The sequence below is a fragment of the Sceloporus undulatus genome, unplaced genomic scaffold (genome assembly GCF_019175285.1).
Source record: "Sceloporus undulatus isolate JIND9_A2432 ecotype Alabama unplaced genomic scaffold, SceUnd_v1.1 scaffold_18, whole genome shotgun sequence".
NCBI lineage: Eukaryota > Metazoa > Chordata > Lepidosauria > Squamata > Phrynosomatidae > Sceloporus > Sceloporus undulatus.
The window spans coordinates 606,617-632,256 of NW_024802940.1; the positions used below are offsets into that span (position 1 = coordinate 606,617).

The following is a 25,640-nucleotide window of genomic DNA, read 5'->3' on the forward strand; positions in this document are numbered from 1 at the left end:
TCATGTATTTAATCTTCAGTGTAGTCATAATTTTTTAACTCACTTAATATTTCACCATCCCCAATGCTGGCCAAAAAGATGCTCAGATTAAAAGACAGTTGTTTCACCATTGTTCAAAAGAAAAGGTGGAAGTATTCCCAATTCTATTTTGCAGATAGGAGACAGGCTTTGTCCAGCACATCAAAAAAAGGTAACAGTCTCTCTCAACACCTGTTAAAATCCTACCTGTGTTTTTTGATGCCATTTGACAGAGTCTCTCCACTTTTGCAAGGCTTTTCTTCAGACATATCCGATGTTATAGTATTGCTAGAATCCATGCTGTCTTCTAATGAGTATGTTGTCACAGTTTCAAATCCACTCAATGATTTTTCAGATTCTGAATCTGCAAGGGAGGTAATCGTCAATGAAACAAACTTCACCACAGTCTTTAACAGAGTAATGGACACCTCCCTCACACAGAGTACTGAAATTTGAGTAGACTCCTTTTGCTGTAATGATGACAGCATTTGTCCAGTGAAAATGTAGCACTGGTGGAGACTGTCTGTGGCAGAACATGGTCAAGCAAATTGTTCAGCACCGAGGAATATACGTTAATGGTGAATGTCAGCGGGGCAGCCAGGTATGAACTATTACCAACATATCTCACATGCTCCAAACTTTGAACTTGTGCAGATGCAACTTGTTCTGTCCCTCAACCACAAGCAAGGGAAAATAAACAGACCACAAGATAGGCTGTTTGTGCCCTTCCCTTCTTAATCATTAAATCTCACTGCTTTTAACTACAGTTAGAGGTTATACCAACAGCACAGTGACCCACTGTTGACACTAGCTAGGTTTTGTCTTAGGCAGGATTAAAAACCTGTTTGGGATCACGCTGTAAGATATGAGCGGCCCATTTCATAGTTTAAGAAAATGGCTGTTGCAACGCCTTCTCATCTTTCATATCTGCCTTTAGAAGTGTGGCATTTCTCACAACAAGTTAGTTCTGCGTTACTAATATCCAACATTAGACATTTCCCAGTTTAAAACATCTTCAATACATGCCTTATTCCCTTTTCAAAATAATTTTATTCAGCAAGAAAAGATAAACACGCAGCTGAACATGTTAAATATACTCACCAAAAGCAAAATCCAGTCCAATGATTAAGGACATCTTTTCCACACTGAAGGGTGTGATATAAGAACCAAAACACTGCTTAGTTCTGGAAACTTTTGAGGATCTTCAGAGCAGATGCAGAATAACTCATATGTTAAAGCCATAGAGTCCATGAAGAAGTACTGTATGAATTACCACTGCTATTTGGTTATGGACGTATCAGTGGGTAAATAAGTACCTTTAAACACAGATACTTTCCCTCTATCATTTATGTTGTTTATTATTTTATTTAGTTATAATCTGCCCTTTCCTCAGCCCTGAGGCTCAATGCATCTATAGAGGCACTGCTTAATTATATATATAAAAGCTATCAGCAGTGTCTGTTGTTGTGTGCCTTCAAGTAGTATCTGACTTATGGCAACCAAAGGCAAAGCTATCACTGCTATTTCTGCAGCTGAGAGGGTATGACTCTTGAGTTTATCAGACAAGGGGAATTGGAAGTATAATCCGATGGCAATCTGAATGCAATCATGGGTTTAACGTTATTGCATGATAGACCACCACACTCAAATTTGGGCAATGGGAAGCCAGTCTGAACACAATCATGTGGTTTTACGTTATTGCGTGATAGACCACCATACGCATATTCGGGCAATGGGAAGTCAGTCCGAACGCAATCATGCGGTTTCACGTTATTGTGTGATAGACTGCCACACTCAAATTCGGGCAATGACATGCTATTTTCGGGCAATGGGGAGCCAGTTCGAATGCCATGCGTATTCACGTAATTGCGCGAAACTAGTGACTTTAAGTGAATGCGTTCTGGCCCCACTTTCTTTTCATTCGTATTTAAGAGAAATTCTCCCATTTGATAAATTCCTCTGTTTCCATGGCCAAGTGGGGGACTGAACCCCGATCTCCAGAGTGCACGTCCTACGCTCAAACCACTATATCATGCTGGATCTCAGTGTACATTTGCATTATTACTTTCTGGCCTTATAGTATCCCAAATTGCTTCCCTGAAGAAAATTTTGCTAGAATTTTTCTCTAAATCACATTCTGGTCAGAACTTAACTGGTAAAGGTCCAAGATTTCACCATCATTCAAAAGCATGTGGAAAGTCTGACCCATGACTTTCCCAGGTCAAACTAGGCAGTATAGCAACTGGCCCAAATGGGTACCTAATTCAGGGCTGATTACACTCTCAAACATAAGCATTTTCTGTTTTATAGATGTCTGTAATTTTATTATACACAGGTAAGGAGCTTTCCAAGGAACTCAAGGGTTACTAGCATTTTATCTTCTAGTGCCAGGGAAAATACAGTTAATTAAATTTCTCTTTCTACAGTGATAACAGCAGAAAAGAACCAAGGATAAGACATGCAGACCTCTCATGTGATGTATACAGCTCATGCTATAAACACATCGCATCAAAATGCAACACATGTATAGATGACAGTGCAAAATTTTGAGAGTTTGACAACACTGAACTTTTTCAGCAATTAATATTATGAATCTAAGACTGCCACCACAACTCAGAACACACAAGTAAGGCACATTCTTTATTCATGCTTGTTTATAACCTACCTACCTATCTACCTTTTAAATGTTATTTTAGTGTTTGAGGCTATGATGTTCTCAACACATTTTCATTCTCAACACATTTTAATATTTATGTAGTGCAGATAACTGAAAAATAAGTGTTCATTGGATAAGCTATATCGTACAAAACAAAGAGCTCTCAGTCTCGTTCTGTGCAAGAATTTTTAGCCAGACTTCTAAGGCTAGTTAGGGAATCGAGTTCAATGTCTATCTCTCCACCCAGAATAACAGAAGGAGGTGGAGATGGAATGGAGAAAGACAGAGGCCTTCTTATATATATATATATTCAGCTATATAGATATATATATTCAGCTTGTGTTGCAAAACAAATCCAAAATCAAACTAAGTAGGTAAACGTTTTGAGACAGCTTTCTAGCTGAACAGGCTGTTCTACTGGATAGATCAAGATTTACAAGCTAATTGTGGAAAACACTGTTTTTAAACATCTGAAGACTTTTTTGAGCTGCAGCATGATTGCTCTGCTGACAGACATACCAAGCTGACAGGCACTTAGTGTTGTGTGTTTCCAATAGTTCCATATTACCTTTACAAAATTATAATATATTCTTATTCATTTAGAAGATAGAACAAGGTAAACTATGTAACTTAGGTCCATTCTTTGAAGTCTAAAGATCAGTCTAAATGACTGGCCAAATACAAATGTTGCTGTTATTTTGTTCCTTGAAGTCATTTCTAAGTTATGGTGATCCTAAGATGAACCTATCACAGGATTTCCTTCACAAGACTGGTTCAGAAGGGGTTTGCCTTTGCCTTTCTCTGAGGCTGAGACTGTGAGACTTACCCAGTGTCACCTAATGCATTTCCATGCCTGAGTGAAGAGTTCAACAGGTCTTCCAGATGTCTAGTCCAACACTCAAAACATCACAACACACTGGGCCTTTCCAAATGCAAATACAGTTACTTTAATTAGTTAGAGTTGTTTCTTGAAAGATTAAAACACACAGTATTACAAGTGTCCTAAATTAGCTCTTTCACAGAGCCAGGTTTATTTTAAAAAGCTATAGCAATTCTAAGTTCCTTTTATAAAAAGCAAATTATCACAATACTCATTCAGTAACTTCCTTTATCTCAAGCAATTTTAGCATGCCTAATTAATGATTTAGCGGTTTTAGTGTTGGACTACAGCTCTGGAGTCCACAGTTCAATTCCCAGCTTGGTCATGAATCTGACTGGGTGACCTTGAGTAAGTCACGAGCTCTCAGCCCCAGAAGAAGGCAATGGTAAACCTCCTCTGAACAAACCTTGCCAAGAAAACCCCATGATACGTTCGCCTTTGATAAGACAGAACGACTTGAAGGGACACAATGACAACAACAAAATAATTGCAGTATTAATTCCAGAATACTTGAAGTAGTATTCATTTAGATTTGGTCATGAAGCTTTACTAGAAATAGAATAAATCATACCTTTCTACTAATAGCAACATTAAGGAGCTAGGAGTCTAGACTTTTACTCGCCAAAAGGAAGCACAGATTGCACAGGTTTTTATATTTCCAGGATAGCCTTAGATATAATTTTAAGCAACAAATGCTTGTTATAGGCATCAGTATTACATTTGTATGCATTTTAACATTTGTATATATCTTAACATCAATATCCCAGAAAGCCTTATTTTTCCCCAACTGAATGACTTCCAGAGTTTTGCCACATTTTTCCCTCGAAGGCACACTTGTTCATTTACTTTTCTACATTATATTTCTATCCATCAGAAAGCACTTAAGGTAAGGGTGTATACAAGAAATTGTGATCTACTGGTACATTTACGGACAATTGCTCTAAAGTAGGAAGGGTTTCTGACTCCCAACTATTTAAAAATAGCAACAACAAAATGATTTTCACCTCACCTACAACTGCTGTAATGGGGGAGGGTGGGAAGCATCAGGTAACCAAGAACAGACTTGTGTGTAAGAGAAAGGACTGTAAACTCAGCTCAGTTCTGGTAATGAAAACAAGTCCCTGGGGTTATAACGCTCGAGCTCTAAGTTTATGATTTCTATTGCTAATTGGTGTGTCTTGAGACTCAACAAAGTAGGTCTGACAAATCTGAACTTGCCCACCTCTGGCTTAAGGTACAGTGCTTTTTGGAAACAGGTGTATTGTACTTTGGTTTGTATAACTGGGTTTAGAGCAGCATTTCTTTTAAAAAAAACCTGCATGTTGGTCAATATAATCATGAACAAAAGCAGATGTTACCAGGTAGACCACAACAAACTCTGTAGGTATCTGGTAAGAAGTGGCACAACCTAGAGCAATGGTCCCCAAACTGTGCCCTTTAAGAGATTTTGGACTTCAGCTCCCAGAAGCCTCAGCCATGTTGGCCAATAGTCTGGGATTCTGGGAGCTGAAGTCCAAAATCCCTTAAAGTGCACAGTTTGGGGATCACTGACCTAGAGGCACACAACAGGTTCTATGCAAGGGCTAAAGTGCTCATTCTCTAAACCACTTCTTGACCTCTGATCTTGACAATGTTTTTTTTAAACTTTATGATAAATGAGAACATCATGTCAAACCCTTCACCTAGAAAAGCTTCCAAAAGGGAAGATTAGCTTAGTAGTATTCATTCTGCTTAACCGATCTGCATGCAGATTCAAAACTTCACAGAACCCATTGCTCTCCTCTTGTTACTCTCCCACAAAAGGGAATCTGATCGAGAGGTCTGGTTCTTGTTTGCACGTTCTGGTTATTGTTTCCAGACTCTCCCTTTGCACATTAGACATGGCCTGGACAGCAATTTGTCTGTTCTAAGGTAACTCTGAAATTGTAGCCAGCTCCATGGTTTCAGTAGCAGCAAGACAATTTGCACAGTTAGTTTGTTACAGTGCCTTTCTCCTTACATCTGATATGTTAGACTAATAAAATTTAATCAAATAAATTTTAGTAATGTATTTAGTAATACAACCTAATAACTACTTATGGTATGTTATAATCTGTGCTTTAGTAACCAAATTTAAATTTTTACTTCACCTTGTAGGACCGAGAGGAGCAGATGGCACTGAGCCCAGGAGTAAGCATAGCTCTTACAGGAATTAAGCTGGGCTATGAATAAATTTTACATACTTCAGAGCTTGGAAAATTTACATTTTTGGACTGAAGCTACCCCAGATCTCATCACTAGCATAGCCATTGGTATTGCAGTCCCTCCCATTCCCCCCCCCCCCAAAAAAAATTTCCAAGCTCTTACATACCCATTGATGTAATGGAAACCTTATTGCTACAGTTGTGATTGTTCGCATTAATGCCCAGCATATTCTTCTGCCACAGTAAAACACACACACACAAACATTGCACAGTAAAAGTAAATATATATTGCAAATTCACTGGGAGCAAAGTTGTTTTCTTTGCTGTTGGTGGTGTAAATGTGTTAAATTTTGCCATCATAACTTGATCCTAAGCATATAAAGAAATTCACATTCTGATATGGATTTAGTTTACTGAGTCATATGCTTACCTGAAACAGCATCATAGAACTGTTCCTCACTGAGGATGCTCAAAGGTGATGACCCTTTGACTAGGGACTGCTCTAATTCATGGTGTTCAGTGGCTAACGTTTCTAGAGCTTCAGATAAGATCTTGTTTTTCTCTTGCTCATGCTCCAGTTTCAGATTCCTCACCTATAAGTAGAAACATGTATGAATAAAATCTCATCTCTCCCAAGAACGTGAGACTAAAAGCTATTTCAAGAATAGGCTCGGGTTTGCAATTGAACCATGTCAACAAGCTCCTAGAATGAGATTAAAAATGCTAAGCAAATTCTGCACTTCCCTTATGGCAAAATTTTGGAGTATTACAAAACAGGAAAGTGTAAGAAAAGGGCTTGTATAAAGCAATACTGCTAATTGAATTCAAGGCATTATGAAAGGCAACATAGACATACTAGGAGACAGTTCATGTCTCCTTTCTATTTTTACAGATCTGCTAGTGTGAATTTGAGGTAACATCACACTTAAATTAATTTAAGCATGACAGGTCACCCTGAAGCACCTTGAAGACCAACTTGTTCGTTTTGGCATTGATGTTAGTAGCTTTCATGCCGTGAAAAAGTTTTTATGCCTACACATAGTTTTTAAAAATATGTCCTACCACTGTCATAGTCTGGAACAATTTTTACTAGCCACAGATTAATATATGGGGAATCTCAATTCTGGAGTAAATGGTTTTCCAGTTTCAGACAATCACAATCCTACTCAGTTTTGAACTTTGGACCATTTCCCCTGGATGGCACTGGTGCTTTTTTCCAACAATTAACTATTAGGACAGAAATATCTGCCTGTAGACAGCAAGGAGTGTAGCCACTGTCAACCATAGCATGGTATTTTCCAGTTTGATAAATGTAAAGCAAAACTTGGAAAAGTCAATTTTTACAGGGCCATGCTCCTTGTGGGTACTTGGGACACAGTCAAAGAATAGCATTTCCAAGCTCTGTTACAATATACTTTATCTGGGATTATCATTGAAAATTTAACTATCTCTCTATACAGCTGCCTGGGTATGGACAGATGGGGGCAAATTCTGTCATGAACAGAATAAACTCTAATGGCTGACTGCTAGTTTCTAAGCCCTATTCAGGATGTTAGTACTGACCACACTATGTTGGTATTGGTATTAAAGTCCGAAATGGCTAATGTAGGGCATCTCAGGAATATCTTCCTATGTATGAATCTTCTAATGTAGTGTGATATATATGCTTCAAATTTCTTAATGCGCAAATTCAAAACCTCACATTTGTGATACAGAACCTTCTTTGTAATAGTAACCTGGGGGGGGCAGTGTTTCACAAGAAAGACCCACAAAACTTAATATATTAAGGAAAAAATGTTTTAAAGATAATTGATAGTAATAATTCATTCTCACTATGTATTATAATTTGAGAACAGATGTGCACGGAAAAGTCACATAATACCCATGATAAAAGTGAGTATTAAGTTTCAATATTTGAATTTCTATATGCCAATTTCATTTTGCAACAAGAACAATGGAGTGAAGGCTTTGGGGATATATTTTTGTATGTTATAATTCATAGGTTTTAAATTTAAAGTAGTGACCCGTATATTTGTAATTATTTACTATCAAGTTGACTTTTACTTATGAGACTCCTCCAAGAATTCCATCATCAACAGCCCTGCTTATGTCTTACAAACACACGGTCATGCTTTCCTTTTTTGAATCACTCCATCTGTAATGCACTCTTCTGCTTTTCCTACTGCCAACTTCCACTTTACCAAGCATTGTCACCTTTTTCAATGAGTTACTGTACATTGATTTTTTATGAGTCCAAAATATGTCCACTTCCACTTACAAGATTGAATTCAGCTTGTGTGCCAAGCAAGAAATTAAGAATTTTAAATGCAAGGGTGAAACTAGGAGGAAATGCCAAATTTAATACTGTCTTTCTTCCTAATCTTGCTTTAAACTACAGACAAATTAGTCATGACTATTAAAGTCATTTAAGTAGACCACAAGTTGAACATGAGTGAACAGTGTGATGCGGCAGCTAAAAAGGCCAATGCTATTTTAGGCTGCATCAATAGAAGTATAGTGTCTAGATCAAAAGAAGTAATAGTGCCACTGTATTCTGCTCTGGTCAGGCCCCACCTAGAATATTGTGTCCAGTTCTGGGCGCCACAATTCAGAAAGGACATTGAGAAACTGGAGCGTGTCCAAAGGAGGGCGACAAAAATAGTGAAGGGTCTGGAAACCATGCCCTATGAGGAACGACTTAGGGAGCTGGGGATGTTTAGCCCGGAGAAAAGAAGGTTAAGAGGTGATATGATCACCCTGTTTAAATATTTGAAAGGATGTCATTGAAGAGGGAACAAGCTTGTTTTCTGCTGCTCCAGGGAACAGGACCCGGAACAATGGATGCAAGCTACAGGAAAAGAGATTCCACCTGAACATTAGGAGGAACTTCCTGACAGTAAGGGCTGTTCGACAGTGGAATGCACTCCCTCGGAGGGTGATAGAGTCTCCTTCCTTGGAGGTCTTTAAACAGAGGCTGGATGGCCATCTGTCAGGGATGCTTTGATTTGGATTTCCTGCATGGCAGGGGGTTGGACTGGATAGCCCTTGTGGTCTCTTTCAACTCTACGATTCTATGATTCTAAGTGAATTATCTTATCATTTTCCTTTAGCACAGCATCTTTTTTTTTTAAAAAATAGCCAAATTTCTTATTAAGCTCCTTATAACTTTATGCCAAACAGCCTTATTCACCTCCACTGTTATCAGAATGCTTCATAAACATTATCTTTTGTCTACTATTGAGATAATACTATGATGATATAGTTAAACAATGGTAATACACTCATCCCTCCACATTTGCTGGGATTAGGGCAAATGACCCCCGTCATTGTGGAAAAACCGTAAATAACAAAAACACAATGTTTTTACCTGAGAGAGCACCTCTCTAGGAATTTCTAGGTCCTCCAGTGCAACTCTCTGGTCATCATCTGCCAGACAGTGCTGGAAGAGCTACAAATGCCTAATGGAGTGTTCTCTCTACGTCCTTCAGTGCAACTTTTGTTTAAAGTTGACCATAAAGTTGCGCTGGAGGACCTAGATATTCCTAGAGAGAACATATTAATAAAATCAGTGAATAATCAAATCCGCAAAAATCAAATCCGCAAATGGAGGGACAAGTGTATATCCACGTAAATAAAGAGGGCCTTGATCACTGAATTCTTCAGAACACTTATTAAACTACTTATTGACCAATGTGGCGCTAGATTAAAAAGTGGGGCTTTAGATATTATCATATGTTCTAACAAAAAAGTATCTAGGTGGAGTGAAACAGCAACTTTCAACTGTAATAAGGTCTATAATTTGCAAAAGTTTTTTCTGTACATTTCTGATCTAAGTGAATAAAATACACATTATACATATTGATAACCATAAGAAGTGACATATGGTATCTTTACACATAACCAAGAACATTCTGTCATCATATTTTTACTACTGGAAGCACAGTTATGTGCATCCCACTTGACACCTCCTTCCTAACACTAGATAAACTAAGAACTCTAATTCTGAGCACAGAAACATGCAAATTAAATAGACTGGAATATAATGCTTGATTCTGCATTTATGCTGCTTTCAAGATTAAAATTTTACAGTAATGTTTAAGAAGTATTTACCCTACCTTTGCATTTACCAAGTATCCTTATATTTTTAACTAACAGAGTACGCTTTATTCAAACACATTAAGATAGCACCAAAACTGAAAAGCAAATGGAGAAGATTCCAGCACTAATTATAGCCAGCAGAACCTAAAGATTATAAAAACCTAGTATTAATTAAAAGCTAAGGAGAGAGCTAAGAAGGTTTTAGCATGATGCTTTAGTGCTAACATCAGTAACAGAAAGTGAACCTTCCCAAGGACGGAAAAGACAGGATGAGCCATGGAAAGGGTCCTCTCTCTTGCAGCCACCCATCTATGTAAATATGGAATCTCAAGAAGTATTGGAAGATCGGAGGAAGGAAGATAAGGAACTGGAAGTTGGTAGACTTTACAGGGGCTCTGCTAGACCAGCAGTTATGGGGAAAACATACAGCTATGGAAAGAATGGGAAGGAATTACAAGTCCTTGGGCAACACCAGTAGTACATTTTTAGTTTTTCCTACTGGTGCTATAAGGTGCAGAAAATGAAATGGGCTTTCTAAATAGTTAAAGTTGAATCCCAGGTCACACAAAAATGAAAGAATGCACAATGCTCATATTCAGAGAATCCTCCAGAACCATGGTTTTTAGACTCATGTACCATCCCATAGCCTTGGGCACCCAATGCTGTTGGACTATAATCCAAACACACTGCAGAAATAATCCAGTTTGAGACTGTTTTAACTGCCCTGGCACAATGCTAGGGAATTCTGGCAACTGTAGTTTATTGTGGCACCAGAGCTCTCTGACAGAGAAGGCTAAATGTCTCATAAAACTACAGTTCCCAGGATTCCCTAGCATTAAGCCAGGGCAGTTGTATTTTGGACCTATGTGATTCCTGCAGCCAGCGTGACCAATGAGCAGGAATGACAGGAGTTACAGTTCAAAACGCTACCGGAGACTGAAACTTGGGAAAAGCTGGTTTAAAGGATGGTAAACAAGTGCTGTGCTTCTATGCCAGCTCCTATCCTACCCTCAAACATATGCAGAGCTTAATTTATTCTGAACTGGCAAACTGACTTGATTAGAATAGGAAGCCATTAATTAAATCCTGCATGTGAAAGGAGGAAGAGGGAGAACAGTGCTCATTCATGATCTTTCCAGCCGAGGGACTCTGGAATTTACTGGGTCAAGAAATGACCCACAATACAAAAAGTGTACATTTTCATCGTTTTTGCTTTTATTTTAACTTGTGTGTGTGTTTTTTAAATTCTGTGTGGAACTGTGCTTGATTCTGCATATAAAAACATTCCTTAGGACATGAGGCATATTAATGCTCCCCAATACAATACAATAGTTTTTGTTTTAGTCAGAATATAACCCACAACTCACAATTTTAAGGGTGTTTTAAAAACTGATCTCTATTATGTGGGCCAAGAAGTGACTAAGAAAAGATAAGATGAATTGAAGTTTGTCTTGTACCCTCATGACAATATTCTGTGCTCTCACATCTTTCAGTCTGTGTCAACTGCCATCACGAGGCAGCCACGTAACGTAGCATACAATGGTCTTGCTATTTACAGCGAGATGCAAATCCCCAAGGGATTGGAACAGATAGGAATAGTAAGTGTGCTAGGGTTTGCTTGACCACCCTGTTTTCCTTCTGTTTAATTTTTAAAAATTGTCTATAAAACAGGTGAGATCATCTAAAAAGTCTGCTGAACTTGAAGGTTCCCTGTATACAGTACATTGTTCATGTCTCTCAGGGGACTTCCTTGTGTGCTATAAACATCAACCTTCTGTCCTAGAAGAACAGGAGAGAGGAGACTGCCATTGTAGGCACACTAGATTATGATTGATAGCTGCAAACTTTGGGGCCACTGGTGAGAGATGAAAATAACTTATTTTTTCACAGCATATCATGTGCAGCTACACTTCTACTACCCTACTCTCCAGAGTGTTTCATAAGCTAGGATGAAGAGGAAGACAGGTCCTTGCTTCCAAAGAGCCTACTGTCTAAAAATAGATAGTTCAAGTCAGGAGGGAAAGAGATGAAAGGGGGGAAATATAGTTACATAGTCTTCAACTTAATTTTAGTGGGGAGTGGGGATTGGCTTCAGGGAAGAGTTAGCTTTTGGTTAATGAGAAAGGTGGTGCAACACAGAGAAGAAGAAAACAACTCACTGCTTCTCTGGCCACTATCAGTCAATTTTTCTAAAAAGCAGATGTATTCTTGTGCGCATGACAAAACTTTACTATTCAGATATTTTAATCAACAGGTACTTTCCAGATGTGCATGCAGATTAAAAAAAAATACAGGCCCACTTGCATTAAGAATTTTCTTCACTGAACACAATTTCCAAGGTAGGCCACAGGTATATTATTGCTGATGTCACTGTTATTAATGTAGCGCCATCGACGTATGTGGCGCTTTACAAGTAAAGCAACAAAAAACGAGCCTGCCCAGCCAAAGGCATACAGTCTAAATTATGCACATGTGCTCAACATCTGTGAAAATCACGTATGAAAGTCAGATTCGTACCGTGGGAGCTCCTTGCTAACTAGGAGTTCCCATTACATATAAAAAAGATTTCTGTTTGCTCACTTGCAGAACTTTCTAACTAGAGGCGACAATGGCTAGGGGGTTCTGGGAGTCATAGGCCAAAACAATAACTTTTTCAAGCTATAGGCCCATTTAATCCAGTTCCTCACTGGCATTTCTGTCAGCCAACCTAATACTGTTGAACCTGTATAACAACAACACCACCAACAACAAATATCCAGCTTTCCCCCCAAATCTGGAACTCAAAGCAACTTACAATTTAAAAATACAGTACAATTAGCTTTCCTGCTGTTTGCCTCCCCAACAAGCAGATTGTCTCAGAACCTAGAAGTTCTTCTATAACTTTAGGAATCAGTAAACTTATCCTCTCAAAATCACTTCAGCAGGTGGTACAACTAACAGTACCAGCAAACTATTTTGTTTAAAAACTGTTTCCAAGAAAGCATTCTCCATAGTGTGAGGGGTGGAAATCCTGCAGCCTTCCAAACATTGGGACTGCAAGTCCCAGCATTACTAAACAGCATAGTCAATGCTGGGGAATGCTTTAAAAATACCTGGAGAGCTGTGAGATTCTTGCCCTTGCTATAGTGCAAATTAGAAATTAAGCAAATGCACCACAACAGAAAGAACATCCACTATTTCATACTTTTTCTATATTCACCTTTTCAAAAACCAACTCCAATTTTTTTTTACTTATAAGGATTTCTGAAATCAATGGAGTCTGTTTTCAAATATGTGATCTCTTTGTTAGAATACTATTTGACTTTCACTCTTATAGACCAGATGAAATTAAAACATCAACACTCCAGTTTCAGCTTCAAGGATCCTACTTCATAATTTCAAACTAAAAACTCTCTTTTAAGTTTTATATATAGTGCATTTTAAAGCTAGTATGTATTCTTAACTTGTTCTTTGTCAAAATCAACTGAAGAGCATGTTTATCTGTATCTATGCACCACTCTAGCAATTTAACTAAAGAAAATCAATATCAATATTGAACTTTTCTTTAGAACATGTTCTAGTTATCTGGAAGGGCAAACACATAATAGTCACAGCGTCTGTGATACCTAAAGGCAGACTAACAAAGCTATCCCCTTGGAGATTAAAACAACACTGTGCCAGAGAAACATCATCACATGCTAGATCTTTTGTACACTGTTTCTGTGCGCGTATGTGCTTTCAGGTCGCCGGTCGACCTATGGCAGCCCCGTACATTTCATAGAGTTCTCTTGTTTCTACCAAAGCTGATTTTAACAGTAGCCCCCACTTCTAAAAAAACACTGCATTCTCATTCCTTAGGACACATAACATTTATAATCCATGCTGGGCAAGAAAGATGTTTTAAAAGCCCATTGTCCCAGTGCAAAGGAATTCATTCCACTGTCAAAAGAATTAAATGAGCAACTTTCAGACAGCACCGCTAGGAATGCAAGGCAGTTTCAGAAAAGGATGATTTCAGTTTTAGCACAGTTTAGGAGCTGGCAAGGGCAGCTTTTAAAGCTGAGTGTTGAAACCCGACACCATAGCTTTCCATTTTGTTGTCGTTGCTGTGTGCCTTTCATACTTATGGCGATCCTAAGGGGAACCTGAGAGACAGCATTGTGTAGTGGTTTGAGCACTGGACTATGACTCTGGAGATCAGGGTTTGAATCCCTGCTTGGTCATGGAGCCCACTAGGTGACCTTGGGTGAGTCACACTCTCTCAGCCACAGAGGATGCTCATGGTACAAACCCCTTTGAAGAAGCTTTCCAAGAAAACAGTGACACGAGTTGCCTTAGGGTCACCATAACTCAGAAATGACTTAAAGGCATACAACACACACACATGACCTTGGGCAAGTCACTCTCTCTCAACCTCAGAGGATGGCCCTGGCACAAAACCCATCTGAAGAAACTATCCAAGAAAACCTTGTGATGGTAATGGCCCCAGAGGGACAGACGAACCAATGAACTTGATCCCTTCCCCACCACCATTCCCTTATCCTTTTGTGTCATGTCTTTTTAGATTGTAAGCGCAGGGAAATGTCTAATTAAAAAAAAAGGTAAGCTGCTCCAAGAGCCTATGTGGCTGAAGAGCGGGGTGTATAAATACTCAAAATAAATAAATAGGTTCACCCCATAAGTCAAAGATGCTTGAAGCTACACATACCCCACCCCACCCTCAAGACCCTATCCCAGGGTCTTCATGGCCAGCTTCTTCAGAGACCATCCTGAGGCTGAGAGAGTGTGACTGACCCAAGGTCACCCAGTCTGTTTCCACACAGAACCACAAAAGTCACAGAGGAGACCTCAAGGACCATCAAGTGCATGCATGCATGCCTCCCTCCTCTCCAAAAACAGTCCCCCCAAACCCTGCCCTTCCATCCTGCATCCCTGCCAGCTGCTTTGTCAAAAGTTCCACAGTAAGAAAACACACAAGGGAAACCTACCTTGCTCCTAAGCTAAGTGCCAGATGCAAATCCAAGGGTTGATGGGCAATGGTGGCAAGTGACTCCCTCGACTCAGGACCCCCTTCTTTCCATCCTTCCTCCTCTGAATGGCTCAGGACATTGCTCAGGACCCCAAAATGCAAGGTCTCGTGGGTCACCTTCTGCTTTCCCTCCTCCTGGGCTCCAAATGCACCAAGACCAGCAGCAGCTACAGCAGCAGCAGCAGCTCCTCTGCAAAGCTTATCGCGAGAGGCAGGCAGCTCCCTCTGGCCAGCAGCCGCAGAGTCGCAGGAAGGAGGGAAAGAGGGAAGGAGGGAAAGGAGGGCGGGAAACAGAAGGAAGGGAGACCCCCAGGGGTGGCTGGATGCCAGGTGGCTTTGCTCCCTCCCTGGGGCGCCCCCACGTGGCCCCAGCTCCAGCCAAAGGAGTTGGCAAGGAGTTTTGGAGGGGAGGGCTTTGTTTTCAGCTCCTCCTCATCCACACTGCAGGAACAATCCACTTCCAGACCGCTTTAACTCCCCATGGCTCAATGTTATGGGATTCTGGGGACTGGTAGTTCTGCGAGACCATCTGTCAGAGAGCTCTCTGGTGCCACCACAAACTACAAATCCCAGGATTCCATAGCATGGAGCCCTGACAGTGGAGTCAAGCCATGGCTCAGTGTTGTGGAATCCTGGGGTCTGGAGTTTGCAGGGGCATCAGAGCTCTCTGACAGAGAGGTCCAAAACACACTGCAGAAATAATCCAGTTTGAGACCACTTTAACTGCCCATGGCTCAATGCTAGGGAATTTCCTGGGGACTGTAGTTTTGTGTGACATTTAGTTTAGCTATGGTGCCATTACAAACTACAATTCCCAGGGTTCCATAGCATTGCACCATGGTTTGGCTCCACTTTAACTGTCCATGGCTCAATGTTATGGGATTCTCAGGACTGTAATTAGGTGAGACATTTAGCCTTCTCTGGTCCAAAATACGATGCAGAAATAATCCACTTTGAGACTGCTTTAACTGCCCTGGCTCAGTGCTAGGGAATTCTGGGAACTGTAATTTACTGTGGTACCAGAGCTCTCTGAAAGATAAAGCTAAATGTCTCACAAAACTATAGTTCCCAGGGTTCCCTAGCACTGAGCCAGGGCAGCTAAAGTGGTCTCAAAATGGATTATTTCTGCAGTGTGTTTTAGACCTAAATCAGAGAGCTCTGGTGCCACAACAAACTAAAAACACCAGGCACTGGAGATAGCTGAGATTGCACTGAGCCATGGCTTGACTCCACTTTAACTGTTGATGGCTCAATGCTATGGACCTTTGGGATTTGGAGTTTGTGGTGGCACCAGAGCTCTCTGATAGAGAAGGCAAAATATCTTGCAAAACTACAGTCCCCAGAATCCCATAGCGTTGAGTCATAGACAGTTAAAGTGGTGTTGAGCTGGAGTATTTCTGCAGTGCGGATGCAGCCAACGCCACCGGAGGGAAGGCACACAGAAAAGAAAGAGGCATCCCCTGGCTGCTACACCAGTTTAAAAACTTCATTAGGCTCAGGCCTGGACCACTAATATGGTATTAAATCACAGTTCCTTCACCTTGCAGCTCAATTTTATCAGTTTTATTTGGAATAAATTCGCATTACATTTAGGAGGACTTACTTATCGATAGGTGAGTTCAGGGTTGCAGCCTAAATTAGCTAGATGTCAGTGAACCACAGTCACAGAATATTTACATTTTGGTCTGTGTTTTTATATTTTATAAATTACAAATGGTCAATAAGATTTCTTTTTTCTTTTAAAAGATGCCACCAACAGTGAGCTCAGTTCAACAGTAAGAGATTTTTCCACCTGTCAGGTAATGTGTGTGCATTTAGGAACTGGCTTAATTCAGTGAACTTTGAGAAATTCGCTTTCTTTAAACAAACTCCGAAGCTCTTTAATGAAAGAGAATAAACCTGGGGGGTAAGGCCCCTGTGCATTCAATATACACATTGGATATGGTAGATTAGGTACAAAGGATCCTAAGCTGTTTATGATTTCTGACACCAGCATGACAAGATGTTCTAACCACAAAGGAGGACAAGGCACCATAAAATGTAAGACATTCAAGAAAAATAGAGGATATTACAAAATAAAAGCCAAAAACACTAATATAAATATAAATTCATGCTTCTCAGTCATGCTCAATAAGGAGGACATACTGGAATTCCTCCTGGACAGAAGACTGAAATGTAGGGCATGTCCTGAAAAAGGAGGACATCTGGTCGCCCTGTGGTCAGTGTTGCACTTCAATGCACACAGTTCTTAGAAGCATAGTGCAAGACTTTAAGCAGGAGCACTTTTTTTCTAAGTGTCTTTTTGGTGACAGAAACACTTAAGCATCAATAGACATATTCCCATACATGAGTGGCTGGAACTAAGGACAGCGTTTAATATTGTGAATTTGAGATGATGGCAGATCCAGAATAAATCAAGAAGAAAATGTTTAATTGGAAAGTAGATGTGCATGCATGGAAATGGTGCTAGATGACATAGAACTGAGAAAAGCCACAGAGTACAAAGGCATGACTACAGTTAAATCACTTCTCCCATTTCCAAAACATTGATCATATTTTACAGTTGAGGGATTTTAAGATAAACAATTATGGACTAATCTTAGCCTCAGGGGAAGGCAATGGCAAACCTCCTCTGAACAAATCTTGCCAAGAAATCCCTATGATAAGGTCCACAATAAGTCAGAAATGACTTTGAAGGCACACAGCACACAAACCCAAAGTCAATAAAGCCACAATGTGAAATTTCAAAATTAAGACAGTGCATCTATGCATGTGCAAAGTATTTTTCTCACCTCTGACCAAATGCAATCTCACCACAAAATTAGGCAGCAGGTCTTTAAAAAACATCTCCTACACAGATCAAGGCCTCAATACATAATTTCTCACCAAACACCTACTCCCCCTGCCTGCTTCCTCCAGAAGCTATCCTCAGCTTCATTGCCAGAGAATACAGCCATTCTGTTCCTCTCTGCTGTCTCATTTTCCCATTTATGCTCCTTCTCCTTTACTTGCCATCACAAAAGATTCTCCTCATTTTTACTTTCTCCAGGTCATGACTTAATTTTGACAAATACAGTCAACCCTCCATACAGATTTTTTTTATCCATGGATTCAAACATCCACAGCTTGAAAATATTCAAAAATAATATAAATTCCAAAAGCAAACCTTGATTTTTCCCATTTTAGACAATAGACACCATATTGGGGATCCATGCAGGCTCCTGGAACCAATCCCCAGTGTATATCAGGGGCCCACTGTACTTAAACTTTTGACCATACCATTTTTAATACAAGTGCAACCTCTTGGCAGTATATGTACAGTGACTTTTCATTTTGACAGCTGTAATCTACCACCTCTCCACATACTCAGAATTAAGAAACATGTTTCTTCTGAGAACATTTTCACTAAAAACTTATGAGTTTGAGTGACAGACAAAACTTTCCTTTGTTTTTTCCTTTCCTTTCACATCCATCTTTCCCCAGTATAGTTTATAACTGAAGGGTGTGGGTAGCATGCTGAACAAATGCCTTTTTGAGGTTCAGTGTGTGGGATGTATTTTAAAATAAATGAATGGCCAACTTTAAAAAAGTGCTGAAACAGAAGACTACCCAACACATAGCAAAAGCTGTCCAAAAGAGCTTTAAATTTTTTTTAGAGTGTGGACAAGAGCCAGAGTTGTACAGTGGTTGGAGTATGACTGGAGGCCAGAGTTCAAATCCGCACTCAGCCATGGAAACCCACTGGGTGAGTCACCCAGGGTCATCCAGAACTCTCAGCCTTAGAAGTAGGCAAAAGCAAACCCTCTCCGAACAAATCTTGTCAAGAAATCCCATGACAGAGTCACCTTGGGGGGGTCACTATAACTCAGAAACAAATTTGAAAGCAAACAACAAGGGAGCAGACAGAATAATGCAGATAAGATGGGAGATCATTTCACAGCCATAGGGCAAATGTGTGGTGTAAGTGTAGTGGGTAGAGTTTTAAACCAGGACAGAAGATACCAGAAGCCCTTTCATAGTACACAGTTATAGTGGTGATTCCACTTTAGCTGTCATAGCAACATCCAGTGAAATGCTGGATTTTGCCATAGGGGGTATTTGAAGACAGAAAACTCTAGTGCCTCAGTCCTACAAACCCTAGGACTCCACAGGATGCTACCATGCTATTTAACATGGAGTATGGCATTGTAGAAATAACCCAGTCTGACACCTCTTTAACTGCCATGGCTCGATGCTATGGAATTCTGGGAATTGTAGTATGTGTATTAAGTAGCAGCTCTGCCGTAATTTGTTAAAGCACACTTTTACACACAACACACTTATAGAATAAGCTTTGCTTTCATCAAAAGGAAGTAAATAATCAGAATCTGCTGTTTCTATTTTTCCTTTGTTTAACTTTTATGTCTGGTAAAGGGGCTTGCATCACAATTTGCATCTTTCTATATCCTATTATAATCTACCCCAGTCCCACAACTGTGTTTGTTGTTAGTTGCCCTCGAGTCGACCTCAACTCATGACCCTGTGGTTAAGACATCTCCAAGAATTCCTATCCTCCGCTTTGCCCAGGTCCTGCATATCCTTGCCCATAACTTGCCTATCCATCTTGTCTGTGGTCTTCCTCTTCTACGCTCTATCTTTCCTAGCATTATTGGGTTTTTTTAGTGATCCATGCCTTCTCATTATGTGGCTAAAGTCTTAACTTGATCATCTTTGCTTCCAAGGAGAGGTCTGGTCTGATCTGTGACAAAGGATCTATAGGATGAAGCAAAAGAAAATGATGCCAAAGAACTTAACAAAATTCCACCAGGCGTAGTACATGCTCTGGTAATCTCTCATCTTGATTTCTGTAATGCACTCTACATGGGGCTACCCTTGTACCAAGTTCAGAAGCTTCAACTAGTGCAAAATGCGGCAGCCAGGTTGGTCTTCGAGACTTGACCATATAACACCTATCTTGAAAGATCTACACTGGCTCCCAATTAGCTTCCGGGAACAGTATAAGGTGTTGGTTATCACCTTTAAAGTCCTACATGGCTTGGGCCCGGGTTACTTACGGGAACGCATCTCCCTATACAATCCGACCCGCACTCTTAGAACAATTGGGAAGTACTTGTTAGAGATATCAGCATCCAGACAAGTTTCCACTTCCCAAAGAACTTTCAGTATAGCTGCCCCTAGACTATGGAACGAACTCCCAGAGGAGATTCACCTTGTCACATCTTTGGAAATTTTCAAGAAGGCAGTAAAGACAGAGCTCTTTCGCCACGCATACCCTCCTGACCTCCTATGAAGACCATTGGAACGAAATGAGAGCATCTGACCCTGCGATTGACTGATAATGTTTGATGTCTTACATTTGATGTTTTATGTTTTTAGCTGTGGTTTTAATTGAGCGGTAACTAATGTTGGAATACTGTTAACTGTTTTTTAACTTTGTTGTGATCCCGCCTCAATCCATTGGGAGAGGCGGGAAGATATAAATAAAAACAATTATTATTATTATTATTATTATTATTATTATTATAGCAGGATTAGACTCAAAGGAAGGAGGCATGAGAGTTGGAGGAAGAAATATCAACAATTTAACACCATACCACTAGCAGAAAATAGCAAAGACTTGGAACAATTACTGAAGAAAGCCAAGAATGAAGTGCAAAAGCAAGTTTGCAGTTGAACATTAAGAAAACATACCTTTACATACCTTTAAAGCAGATGAAGACACTGAATTAGTTCAAGATGTTCCATACCTTAGCTCAGTCATTAATCAGAATGGTGACTGCAGTCAAGAAATCAGGAGAAGACTAAGTCTTGGAAGGGAAGTTATGAAGAAACTAGACAAGATCCCGAAGTATGAAGATATATCATTGAATACAGTGCACCCGCACCATACGCGGGCACACTACATGCAGCTTTCAGCTCATGCGGAAGCCCCATGACAATTAAAGAAATAGCACGCACACACTCTATTGTTTGCAATGGGGCATGAGCATACACGGATTTCACTTTACGTGGGGGGATCCGGAATGGCTCCCCATGTAAGGGAAGGGCCCGCTGTACAAAAGTTAGGATTGTCCATGCCTTCATATTTCCCATTTCTATGTATAAGCATCAAAGCTGGACAGTGAAGAAAGCGGATGAGAAGAAAATCAATTCATTTGAAATGTGGTGCTGGAGAATTCTGTGAATACAGTGGACTACTAAAAAGATCAATAAATGGATTCTGGAAAAAATCAAGCCTGAACTCTTCCTAGAAGCCAAGATGACTAAACTGAGACTATCCTATTTTTGACATATCATAAGATGAAAGGACTCACTAGAAAAGACAATAATGCTTGGTAAGGTAGAAAAAAGTAGGAAAAGAGGAAGACAACATTCCAGGTGGATAGCCTCAACCAGGAAAGATACATCTCTGAGTCTCCAAGACCTAAGCAGGGCTGTTGATGATGGAGTGACCTGAAGGTCTCTCATTCATGGGGTGCCATAAGTCAAAGTCAACTTGATGGCATTTAACAACAAATACGAATACCTACCCCTTCTTGTTTAGAGAAGAGTTTGAGACAGTTACTAAGGGCTTCACAAGTTTCTCTTGAAGTTTCAGATACTTCTTCACCTTTCTTGAGAAATGAAGCTGGTACTCCTTTTAAAAAATGAAAAGCACAAGTGTATCTGTTACTAATTTTCTCCACTAAATAGTTAAACTGTTTCACAGATGTAAAACCCATATGTAAAACTGGTTTTATCCACGATACTTCTAAAATATCACCGAGGATGTGTTTGATACCTGCGACACGAGAAAAAGAGATTCCTAATTTAATGAGGCTACTCCATGTATATGATATGGGCATGCATCAGGTAAAGTTTCTGACAATGAAGCTCATTTTTACGAAGCTTTTCTACATCCTGCACCACTCCTTGTCTTTCTTGTCCTCTCTCAAGATGATTTTTTTTAGTAGTATCAGTTTTGGGAGGATGTTGAAGGTGGGTTAGAGAAATGCAGACCTTCAGTCTTACAGCAGCAATACAATAAGAGCTTAACTGCCCAACTGTCATCTTCTGGCCTGGGAAGGAGTGAAAGGACAGGTCCAACACTATTGGCCCTGAAGAGGAAGAGCCCTCCCCTTCCTCCTTTCAACTGTCATCTTCTGGCCTTAGAGGGAGCGAAAGGACAGGCCCAACGCCATCAGGCCTGGCCTCGATTAAGAAAAAGAGCCCTCCCTCCAGTCCATCTGCCTTGGTCCAGGCCTCAGAGGGAGAGAAGAATGCTGGACCTGATCCCCTCCCCCCCTCACCATTCCCTTCTCCTTTTGTGTCGTGTCTTTTAGATTGTAAGCCTGAGGGCAGGGAACCGTCTATTATCCCCTCTGTTGTAAGCTGCCTGGATTCCCAGTGATTGGGCAGCATATAAATAAATCCTATTATTATTATTATTATTATTATTATTATTATTACAGTGGGGAAGAGCATGATTTGCCTCTAGCTGATCCTAGTGTAGCCATAAAGTCTGCCTACAACAGGCATGATAAGTAGCAGCTCCCTCCAGAATCCCTTAGAGTGAATGGGTGACTAACATAAATAAATAAATAAATAAATAAGTAAATGGAAAAAGAAAAAGAAAAAAAGAAGCAGAAGCAGCAAAGAATCTGTGGAGTGTGTTGGCCTGCATACCGGGTGCCCTCAAAATGGCTTATTCCTCCCTGCCTACAAAGTAAGGAGTGGGACAGACCACAGTCAGGATGTTCCCCCCCCCCCCCCACAAGGAAAAAAACCTACCCCCCTACCTACGCCTGGCACATTAAAAAAACAAACACATAGATATATTTGGCTAACTGGAATAGAGACTGGTGAAAAATTGAACCTGATGAAAGGGGGAAAAAACCCTGGATACATTTTGGAAGAAACCTCCAAGCGGTCTCTAGACAATTTTACTTATGCAAGGCTTACTTGACCTGGGTATTTCATTTTACTTGTGCATATTGTTAATTTTGGGATAATAAGTTTTCTGGACTATGTTGAACTGTTCTCCCCCCACCCCCTATGGTGCACAAACCTATCCCTATTCTTTCCATGTTATTCTTGTCTTCAGTACCAAATGTTCCGTTAAAGAAGTCATGCCCATGAGTATCTCTACTTTGTTAAAACGTGGTAACAGACACCTGCATAGAGTTCTATTATCTGTCAGTCTAAACTGGGCAAAGGTGGCTGCCATCTGCTGAGAAATGATCAAACCATTTCAAGACAATGCTGCTGACAGAACCCCTAACTAAACCACAGGAGTCCTGTTGGTGAGATTAAAATAGGGAAAACCCAAAATAGTTTAATTCAGCCTTCTCAACCTCCATACCTTTGGGGAACTCTTGAAATATGGTAATTTTCAGGTCTCAGAGAACCCCTGTATAAATATTATTTTACCTACAGCTAAAAAAAAGTCCCCTCCATTACAGCCTATTGTAGAACTCTTAGTGACCTCATATGGAACCATAGAGTTCCAGAGAACCATTGTTGAGAAATCTTGGTTTACTTTTATTACACAAGGCTACATCTGCACTGCAGAAATAATGCAGTTTGACATCTCTTTAACTGCCATGGTTCAATGCTATGGAATCCTGGGATTTGTAGTTTGTTCTGGTACCAGAGCTCTCTGACAGAAGCTAAACATTTCACAAAACTACAAATCCCAGAATTCCATAACAATGAACCATGGCAGTTAAAGCAGTGTCAAACTGCATTATTTCTGCAATACAGATGAAGCCACAAAACTTATTAACTGCATGGGGCACTGTACAATCCCAGGTTTGTGCCTTTGAAACAGTACTAAATGAACTACTGTACAATATTCTAGAAAAGACTATCAACAGTTTCAATAGGGATCTGTCTGTCAACATGGTATCTCAAAATCCATTTCAAAACCAAGGTTTCCCCAGACACACCTTGATTAGGATGCTAGGTCTGTAAATCAGATGGTTATGACAGGCAAGCATATTTAATATGGTTAACTTTCATTCATTTGCAAATGTTGCACAAAAGTCTTAAGAAGACCATAAAAATTGGAAGTGAACATCGCAGAGCTATAGGCAAGTTAAAGCAGGTAAATTTTTACTACTTTTGTACGATGGAATACAGTACTATTCTAAGAGCAGTACAAGGGGTACGGGGCCTAAATCCAGTTGTTATTTCAAACCTACTGATTCAATAAAACTTACACAATTGTTGGGTAACTGAGTTCCCAATGGGCCTGCTCAAGTAAGATCTATTGTATGTAGACCCTGGTACAGTATTTTGGGAAGTGGAGTCTTGATTGATACAATCTACAAGGTTTCTGCCCTGTCTTTACTTCCTATAATATATTAGATACAGTGTTGATCAGTAAAGTTTTATCACAGTAAAGCACACAGTGGTTATGAAATTCTTGACACTTTTGCTGCTACAATTCACAAAGCTAATATATTCATATTTTCATGCTAATATTGTCAATTCTGCCCTTTCCCCATCTTTGCCTTAGCTGTAGCAACTAAGTGGCATTTAATTTGAATTTTTGCCTAAGGTTAAATTGCAATAAAATGTACTGGTTTTACTACACAGAACTACTGGAATTCTGAAGAATAAAACATAAAGAGATATTTTATTCTTCAGCATCCCAGTAGTTACATGTAGTGTAACCAGTACATTTTATTGCAATGTAGCTAACTCTGGTAAGCAGAGTAGAGAAATTTAGGCAAAATAGAAGCGCACTTGCATATACTGGGAAATGTTAAATGTAGGTTTATTTGTTTATTTAGCCTATTGGAATAATAAATCTCCAAAGCATATTTCAAAGCATGATTTTTAATAAGTTACCTTGAGTTGTGTCATGTGACTTAATCATGGAGAGGAAACCAGAAATCTCTTTATCTAGTCTTTGCTGGCATGACTGTGCAATCTGGAATAAAAATTAAATTAAATTAAAAAGCTATTTAGCATGCTATGCAAAATGCTGCACCTTTAGGATTCATTTTTTTTAATTGTGTAGATTTTTCCAGCTGAAGACAAGTTCTTATTTAAGAGGTCCTTCATTGTAATAAAATTTAGTACCAAGAACAGGTAAGCCATGAGAAATTTGTAATTTAATTTTCCTTGTCTTTATAGTTTTTTGTTTTTTTAAAAAAATCAGTTATGGGGCAACTGTGTTTCCCAATGGGGTAAGCAGCAGCTTTAGGGTTTAAATCAAAATTAGGAGAGTTCCTTCCCTCATTCCACTGTCCTGTTCCCAGCTAAACCTCCAGCTTGGTTGTTTATTTAAACCAGTGGTAGACACCTATTAGAAATTAAGGGGTTACACACTGGGTGGACCATATTCTCCCTGTCACTTCCCTACCGACAACACAAAACTTTCTTTAAAAAGCTGATCTGTAACTCAGTTTCTCCAGTGCCTCTTGGGGGGTTGTGGGGCAATTTCACCAAATCCTGGGAACTCTTAGACTATTTTAGGCCCAGGAAAAGCCTTTTTTCAACAGGAAGTGACCTGAAGGCTAATTTCTAGACCACCTCTTATTACAGAAGACGTTTCTCCTGGGCCCCAGCAGGAGTTGTTTGGCATTTTGGAGCAATTTCCCTCCCACCAAAATTATTTACAAATATTTGAGGGGAGGAATATGATAGGGAGCCTGGAGAAACAAAACCAAACAGGCTCCTGGTTTAAAAAGTCAGGTGATCAGTTCATGTATTTCTGATCTTTTATTATTTGGGCCCTCTCTACATACAAAAACACAAGCAGTGTACATTATAAATCAATATCTGTAAGAGAAATTTTGCAATGTTTCA

At 39.8% G+C, this 25,640-nt stretch overlaps 2 protein-coding genes across 5 annotated transcripts in view; one reads left to right on the forward strand and one right to left on the reverse strand.

Moving 5' to 3' along the window:
* LOC121917438 (oxysterol-binding protein-related protein 1-like) overlaps nt 1-25,640 on the reverse strand; it is a 102,243-nt gene that overhangs the window by 28,238 nt on the left and 48,365 nt on the right. For all 4 annotated transcript variants that reach the window (XM_042443404.1, XM_042443408.1, XM_042443407.1 and 1 more), the window contains exons 14-17: nt 24,678-24,759; nt 21,374-21,480; nt 6,168-6,330; nt 226-382 (exon numbers count right to left, since the gene is read on the reverse strand). In XM_042443404.1, coding sequence (XP_042299338.1) covers nt 226-382; nt 6,168-6,330; nt 21,374-21,480; nt 24,678-24,759 — 509 coding nt within the window. The remainder of the gene's footprint in view (nt 1-225; nt 383-6,167; nt 6,331-21,373; nt 21,481-24,677; nt 24,760-25,640) is intronic.
* The window catches only part of LOC121917440 (protein IMPACT-like), a 97,732-nt gene continuing 83,474 nt past the window's right edge, over nt 11,383-25,640 (forward strand). The window contains exons 1-2 of the mRNA XM_042443414.1: nt 11,383-11,433; nt 12,090-12,174. Coding sequence (XP_042299348.1) covers nt 11,398-11,433; nt 12,090-12,174 — 121 coding nt within the window. The 5' untranslated portion in view covers nt 11,383-11,397. The remainder of the gene's footprint in view (nt 11,434-12,089; nt 12,175-25,640) is intronic.